This window comes from Vicugna pacos, chromosome 13 (assembly GCF_048564905.1).
Source record: "Vicugna pacos chromosome 13, VicPac4, whole genome shotgun sequence".
Classification (NCBI taxonomy): domain Eukaryota; kingdom Metazoa; phylum Chordata; class Mammalia; order Artiodactyla; family Camelidae; genus Vicugna; species Vicugna pacos.
In genome coordinates this window covers 50,910,915-50,919,537 of record NC_132999.1, presented here as the reverse complement: position 1 = coordinate 50,919,537, position 8,623 = coordinate 50,910,915, and the positions used below count along the sequence as shown (strand labels likewise).

General features: G+C 46.1%; 1 protein-coding gene across 1 annotated transcript in view; it reads right to left on the bottom strand.

Moving 5' to 3' along the window:
* Positions 1-6,501: 6,501 nt before the first annotated feature.
* The window catches only part of MYOM3 (myomesin 3), a 44,177-nt gene continuing 42,055 nt past the window's right edge, over positions 6,502-8,623 (bottom strand). Inside the window, exon 37 of the mRNA XM_006197069.4 lies at positions 6,502-8,025. Coding sequence (XP_006197131.1) covers positions 7,765-8,025 — 261 coding nt within the window. The 3' untranslated portion in view covers positions 6,502-7,764. The remainder of the gene's footprint in view (positions 8,026-8,623) is intronic.

The window sequence follows — 8,623 nt, the reverse complement described above, 5'->3', positions numbered from 1 at the left end:
CTTTTTAGTTTTATGGTGAGCCTCTTCTTTCATCAGTTGACCATGGTCTGGTAAAAACCAGTCACCATATCTCTGGTGGCCAATGGATGCATGGTATTTCCCATGTGGGCAAGACTCATGTCTGTTTTGGTCATCACTATATTGCCAGTGTCTAGCACAGTGCCTGGAGTAAAGTAGCTACTCAATATACATGTGTTGACTGACTGACTAAGTTCTGTCCCCGAAGGGCAGGTCCAGGATACCATCATTGGTTTCTGGCTTCCACTCCTGCCATGTAGCTAGTCTGCTTCCAACCTAGTAATTCATGTCCTTTGATTCAGTAATTCTTCTTCTAGAATCTATCCTAGAGAACTTCGCAGAGATGCAAGCAAAGATTTATATATGAGGATGTTCATTCCAGTCTTATTTACAATAGGGAAAATTTGGAAACTATTTCTGGCAACATGGGAAAGGTAAGTAATTACATTATAGACAAATGCTAATATGAGGTTTTCGAATGCTTTTTTGTGATATGAGAAAACTTTCATGATTTTATAGCATAGAAAAAAAAAAACACCGAGAATGTAAAATTATTTGTAAGATTTCCCAACTCTGTTAAGACAAGTAGGAAATACACCAAAAAAAAAAAAAGTTAACAAGTGATATGTGAATTGGGAAAGCTTTTAGATACAAGGATTTGAAAACCTGACTTACGGTGCCGTAAGCATAGAGGGGTTAATTTTTCTCTCATAAGTTGTCTGAGGATCTGAGGGCCTGGCATCAGCCGCTGGGTGATGTCAGGGCTGGAATCTCTGCAGTTCTCTTTTATGGTCACAAGATGACTGCCCCAGCTCCAGGCATCACGTCCACATTTGAGGAAGGGGAGTATCCTGGTGCCTGCAGTATCTGTCCCTTCTATCAGGAACATGAGGAACCTACCAAAGGGTCCCAGCAGATTCCTCTTTAGTTCTCTTTGACCAGAACCATGTACTGTGGCTGCCCCCAGCTACAAGGGAGCCTGGGAAAGTGAACATTTCAATTCCCAGTCTCTAGAACAAAGATGGCAACAGGAAAGGGCTGGGAATATCTGTTAGGTAAGTTAATAATCTTCCACTCAACTTATTTCTTGTTGGCAGGCTTATGGATGGATATTTTCACTTTTCTTTTTGGTTCTTTTCTGTCTTGTCCAATTTTTCTGCAACAATCATTTATAATTCCTATTGTTGGAAAAAATACAACAGATGCTACTTTAAAAATCCCTTGTGAGGTGGTGGGCTCCTATCTCTGGAAGTGTCCGTACTGTCGTCAGTCAAAAAACTGCCGAAAGAACTGTTGAAATCTGTAGGGATTGGAACTATCTTCCCCAGTAACTGACTACAGGGAATGGGTGGGAGGGAAAATCTGTCATTTATTTCCATCCTCTCAGGCACCAACGTTGGTTACTTGACAAGCGTCCTCTCTTCTAATTCTCACAGCCGCTCTCCTTTGCAGATGAGATGCAGAAACTTTAAGTCGCTTAACTCACACCCATCAAGTCAAGCAAAGCTGGGTCTCGGATTATAGCACCCAGCTTTAACTTTGTATATTCCTGCCACATAGTCAGCTCAGCAAAGCTTGCACTGAATGAATGCAGAGTCAATGAATCATTTGGATGTGTAATTAAAAAAAAAAAACTACAACCATTACTTGATAATTATTTCCTACAGGACACTAACACTACCATTCATTTTAATTAGTGTGATTGAAAAATAGCAGGCTTGTATAAACTGCCTGCAAGAGATGAATGCTGTGCTTGCTTGCCTGTATCTAACGTCCTGGAGTAATTGCCGAATAAATAACATGACTCCAGAAGAAAAGACAGCCAAGGGTTTGTTTCCGTAGAGTCTTTAAATGTTTTTTATTATGAAAAAATTCCCAACATATACGAAAATAGAGAAAATGATAGTGTGAACCCCCATGGACCCATCACCCAGCTTTAAGAATCATCAATACTTTGCTAACTTTTTCATTTATTTCTCTTCCTCTTTTTTTTCCCCCCAAAATGGAGTATTTTAAAGCAAACCCAAATACTCATTTCACCATGAACATTTCTATAATTGGAATGAGAAGGCTTTTGTGTGGCCCTGTGTTTCTCTTTCTTTAGATCTGCTACACGGGAAGCGGTGATAACAAACCAGCCCAGGGACAGGTGGGTTTCTGGGGGGCCCAGGGGAGGGGGGGCCCCTTTCTCGCAGGCTCTGCCACTTGTTTTGTTCTCAACCCAGGGCACTCTTGACTGAAACTCCTCCCGCTTCAGAATTGAAACTTTCTCAAATGCTGAAAATAAAATCTCTGGCTTCCTCTAGCTAGAGACATCTGGGGAGTGTTGTTTCTGAAACTATTTTTGGCACGAAAATGTCACCCAAGTTGCTTGAAGTGGGCTGGAAGTTTTAAGGTATTGAAAGCCTCTGACGAGGGGTGGGGGAGGCTGAGTGGGTAGAGGTTAATTATCACACAGGCCAGGCATTTCCCATAGCAGGGTTCTTGCTCCTTGTGCTCTTCCTGTTTACGGCTCTCAATGCTTCAGGCCAAGGATTGCACCTGGGATTGGTATGTGGAAGGTGTCAGCACAGGTATCTGGAAGGGTGGCTGGGGGTGTGCTAAAGGGGCAACCAACTGGCTGGCTGTCCTTCCTTCAACCTGCACACCCTGCCTGGCTCCCCGGGAGTCCAGCATGCCGGGAGCCCCACGGAGGGTTCCTGGAGCCTGCTGGGACCATGTGTTTGCTGATGGGCTTCGCCAGATAACAAAGTGCCTGACTTTTGAGTCCCGTGCAGGGTACCAGGGATCAGGCTGGACCAGCCGAGATGCTTCCCAGGATGAGCCTGGAAAAGAAGAACACAAGGAGCAAGTGGGAACTGTAGCTACAGAAGAACCAGAGAGATTCAGCAAGTGGTTTGCTGGAAGTAGCCCAGGCTGGGGCAGGAGTGGAGGCCACTGGGAACAGGTCAAGGAGCGGAGAATAAGGTCAAGGCCGGAGTGTTCAGGCTGCAGAGCGTGAAAGAGGTGGAGCTGGGGAGCCTGACTTTGTTAGATGGTGGTGCGCCATCCACACCTACTCTGGGCTCAGGAAATACTGAGATGAAGATGGAAAAGACCCCATGGGGAGGTGGTTGGTTTACAGCTCTGAGCTGCTTTGGCTTACAACACTTCTGACACCAAATGTGTGGGTTTTTTCAACACCAACAACCAGCTCTCCAAACCTCCAGATGCCAACCGGGGGTATTCTGATTCAATTCAGTTCTGACACTGACCACCCAGAGGTAGTCAGATTCCACAGATTTCAGGGCTCAGTTCCACAAAACGGCCTTCACTTCAGACCCCAGTCACAAGTCCCCAGTTGCCACCTGTGCTTCTGACCCATTGGCTGTAAATTGAGGGTTCATATGACTCTCTCCTCAGATTCAGTAATATGCTGGTTGGGCTCACAAAACTCAGGGAAACATTTCACTTACAGTTACTGGTTTATTATAAAGGATACAAATGAACAGCCAAATGAAGAGATACACAGGGCAAGGACTGTGGGGAGTGGGGAGCTTCCACGCCCTCTCTGAGCAGACCACCTTCCTAGCGCCTTGATGTTTGTGCAAACCCAGAAGGCCTCCAAATCCTATCACTCAGGAATTTTAATGGCGGCCTCACTACTTAGGCACGATTGATCGAATCATTGGCCATTCGTGATTAGCTCAATCTCTAGCCCCTCTCCCGTCTCCAGAGGTGGGGTGGGTGGGGGCAATCGTGCCTAGGTCTTTCTGGTGACCAGCTCACATTCTGAATCTATCTAAGCACCCCTCCCCTACCAGTGATCTCATTAGCATATAAAAGATGCTCTTATCACCCTGGAGATTCCAAGGAGCTGTGGGTCAGGAACCAGGAACAAAGACCAAATAATAATTTTTTAAAAATTATATCACAGTATCCTTTAGCAAGGTTAGCCCCACCTTCTCCCACCTGCGTGGTACTTGAGGTTTCATTGGGATTAAGTGGGAGGAGCTGAGAGAGAGAACAATGAAAGGTCTTCAGGACCTTTACCCCCTACTGCCCAACCCTTGACCTGCCCTGTCCACAGTCCTACTAGATAAGACCCTAGTGGAAAAACCAGCTGAACCCGGGGTTCTGTGAGATGGGAGCAGGGAAAAGAGAGCAGAGTAAATGAGGGCCAACAGGGATGCTCGTCTTCAGCAAGACTGCTCCATGATGCAGGGCCCTCAATCCAGGAAGACTGGACAAAGAGACACTGTCTATATGCAGCACAGCAGGGACCAACTCTCAAATTGGCTTGTCACCGAATCAAGAAGCTCTCAGCATCTCCAACCCCCTGATGCACTGCTTCTGAGCGTCTTCTTAGGCTGTAAAACCAACACCCCATCAACAGGGGGCGCTCACACCATGCTCCATCAGGGCCAATGAGCAGGATAGCTGCTTCTCAGGGAAGAACTCATGATAAGTTGCTGTGTACCTTTCTCCCCTTCCAACGCCTCCCCGCCCACTCCCCTTGGAGAAAATTTTACCCTTCTGGACACTGGGGCCAAGAAGCCACCTCCATTTACCTGCCTGCTCACTGATTTGCTCACTCATTACATCAGTGATTCTCAGGGGTTTATTGAGAACTTAGACATAGTTCACATTTAGGCTCCGCATACGGTCTGCATTGATCATGGGCAGTGTGGCAGAACAGAATGTCCTCTGAATCAGGACCCAGGGACTTGTCCTGACTCTGCCATGCACTGCTTGGGTTCTCAACTGTCACATCTGTAAAAATGGGGCCAGTGATGCTGCCCTATTTGATCTGATGAGCACTGAGCTAAGAGAATGCTTCGTAACCTTTTAAGTGCTGCGCCTATGTGACACTGTCATCATCACAATCTCTGCCTCCCTCCCTGTATTGTAGTGAAGATCACATGAAAGAGAAGGGGGGTGCTATGTGTGTGGGGATGAAGTCCATATGTAAGGTTGCTATGGTTTTAAGGGTAGAGTGCATGGAGACTGTGGTTCCCGCTTTCTTTGAAATTCATGACATTTTTCACTGACATGTAGAAGAAGCCAAGTCTCTCCTCTGAAATTCCAAGTATGAGAATAGAAGGGACAGCTAGAGTGGAATCATTTTCTTCATCACATCATCATAAGAAGAGAAAAGCAAAGGAGAATCAAGTTCTGGGAAGTAAAAATCTTACTGTCAACTGAAAAGGCCCTCATAAATGACCTTTCAGACAAATACTGTATGATATCACTTATATGTGGGATCAAAAAAAAAAAAAAAACAACAAAACCACAACAAACTAGTGAATTTAACAAAAAAGAAGCAGACTCACAGATACAGAGAACAAATTAGTGGTTACCAGTGGGGAGAAGGAAAAGGGGTGGGGCAATGTATGGGTAGGTAAAAACTACTATGTATATACTAAGCTACAAGGATATTGAGGTGGGAAGCCCCATGAAGAAGACCGGCAGGACCCCCAGGCAGGGCCGCTACTCTCCTGCCAGCACCGTCCAGTTCCCTGGCCCAGAAGCTCTACCTCACTTTGTGCTTCTGAAAGGGCTTACTTCTAGGAAAGTGGAACTTACCCCTAAAATTCTATTGGTTCCCTGAGCTAACTCCTGCTTGGTCCATTTGTACTGCTTCACTTGCATGGAGCTCACTCCTGATTGGTTATTTCTCTCCCTCCTGATTGGTTATTTCTATCACTCCTGATTGGGCCATTTCTACAAAGCTTGTTCCTAATTAGTCAACTTTTATTATACCTTATTTGCATAAGATGTTGCAAATTGTAAACTGGCAGCCTATAAAAGCCTGTGTAAACCTACAGACGGGGTCCAGAGCTTGGAGTGTTAACTCCTCTGGGCCTGCTGGTGCTGGTGTAATAAACCTGAGTTCTCCAACTCTCCGAGTGCTGCTTGGTCTCTTGCCCAGATCCAGGTTGCTGTCACAACTGAGCTGTAACACCGAGCTGTAACACACTTTTCTGCAACAGTATATTGTACAACACAGGGAATATAGCCAATATTTTATAACTATAAATGGAGCATAAACTTCAAAAATTGTGAATCACTGTATTATACACCTCTAACTTATATAATGTTGTACATTTGACTATACTTTAATAAAAAATATAGTAAAAGAAAAAAAAAGATCTTTCAGCTTTCTTGTTTTATAGATGGGAAATCAAGGCCCAGAGAAAGAAGAAAAAATGTCCAAGATCACATAGTGAGTGCATGGCTTCAAGTCTGGGTGTATTTGCTTTCAAGACCTGCCCAATTCCCCATATTTCTTGTCAGCCAGGGCATGGTTAGGTCCCCTAGCCTCCTGGCAACCCCACGTCCCCCTCATTGAACATGTGGCCTGACTGCACCTGCAGCCTGGAACAGGAGCTACTGGGGATATAAATTACCCATCACGCCTTGATGCATGTGTAGGTGGTGGATGGAGCAGTGATTCATTTTATCTTTAAATTCGGAAGCCATTTCAGAAACTAGAGGTGGGTGTTATGTTCTGGTGTTGGGCGTAGAGATGATTTTTATTTTCTCCTTCATAATTTTCAGGGTTTTCCAAAATTGTACCACAAACATCTATCACTTTATAAACCCCACCCCTCCAAATATTATTTAAAAAAAAAAAAAGGAAACTGGAGGGTGGCGAAACACCCAGCTCTGTATTGGGGTCCATCAAGCAATGCCAACCAGTGTCTGTCATGCTGGCAGAGGCCCTGAGCTGGAAGCGGACCTGAACTCATCCAGCTCTCCAGCCTGGTACCCAAGGCTGCCTAGGCACGTTACCCTGCCTCCTCATCTTTGCTCTCACATTCCCTGCCCTTGAAATCTCCTCCTCCTGTGACCATCACCAAATCGGACTCATTTTTCAGGGTCCAACACCGGTTCTACTAGTTCCATGAAGATGTTTTAAGGCCCAACGCCCCTAGTTGGGAAGAACACCTGTCTCCTGCCTCTGACCACTAGTGGAACTTTATTTGGACCTGTTTTATGATCCTTGTCATCTGACTTGGCCTGGAATCATTTGCACCCAGGTCTGACTCTCCTACTGCACTGAGGCCTTCTTGAGGGCGGAGCCTGCCTGTTATGTATCTCTGTGCTCCCAAGGCCATCCTCCACTTGGCACATGCTGGACTTCACATGCATGTTTGTTGAACTTCAGCGGATGGAAAATATAGTATCCTAAGGAGGGATGCTGTGATGCGTCAGTTTCTGGCAGGGCTCATCAACCTTGGTGCTGCGGCCATTTGGGGTTGGATGATCCTGTCGATGAGGGGGCTGTGGTGTTTAGCAGCATCCTTAGCCTCTACCCACTAGACGCCAGTGGACACCCCTAGCCCTAACAACCAAAAATTTGGACTTTGCCAAATGTCCCCTGGGAGATAAAAATTTCCTCTTGTTGAGAACCACTGGTGCATGGCTTTAAAGGGTTTTCATGAACACTCCCTAGGAGTAAGAATTCCCATTTGATGGATGAGAAAGGCAAGGCTCACAGAGTTTAGAGTTGAAACAGTTTTGCATGTAGGTCACCCATTCCAAGTCCAGGGCTGACCCTGCTCTTCTGGAGGCCTCTCAGGACCCCAGCAAGGTCTTTACTTCTCCACTTCGGTGTGTCGACTCACCCCACTCCCATGTCCTAGGTTCCACCCTGTTCCCTTCCCCCTGACTCAACCCAGGGGCCTGTGCCAGTCTATGACCCACTGGTTGGCCCTACTGGCCCATGCAGACCAGACCTCGGGCTGTGCCTGAACCCGTCCGTCACATCTCCAGCACCTTGACCTCCTCCCCATGCTTGAACACGCTGATGGTGACCTGGCCCGTCTCGGAGCCATATTTGTTCTTGACAAAGACGCCGTAGCGCCCGCTGTCCTCACTGGTGACCCTCTCGATGGTGATGGTGACCTCTGTCCCCTTCACCTCCATGTGGTAGCGGTCAAGGAAGGTCACAGGCTGGTCATTCTTCAGCCAAGAGACTTCGGGCGTAGGATCTCCTGAGATGACGCAGGTCAGGCACAGGGTCTGTTTGAAGGGACAGGAAGGGAACGTTCAGTCTTATCTCCTTGTAATCCCCATTGGCACTCACCTTCACTCTCCCAGGGAGCCCCTAGGATTAGTTGCGCCTTGTGATAAATTCATCATGTGTGTTTTATTGTAACCCATAAAGTAATAACACTAAAGGGAGATGTTTTTCTTTATCCCCACATCCTCCATCCTCAACTTTTCTGACTACTTACTAATTAGAATTTCAGACCATTATTACTCTAGCAATCACCTGCCCCAGAACGGCCTGAACTTTGCCATTTATTGCTTTCAGTTGTATATTTCATTATAATTTTACCATGCAAATAAGGCTATATTGCTTTAACATAAAGATTTATGAATTGAGTTTGAAAATTCTGGAACAAGCTCAACGCAGAGCACTCTAGTGTAGTGATCAAATACTCAGAGCCTGGAGCTGGGCTGCCTGGATGTGAATCTCAGCTCTGCTCCTTTAAGCTGTGTGACCTTAGGGAAGTCCCTTAACCTCTCTGGGCCTCAGTTTCCTCAGCTTAAAGGGCCTCTTGTGATAACACACAATTTCATGTGGTTGCCTTGATGCTTAAAGAATGGAATAGTG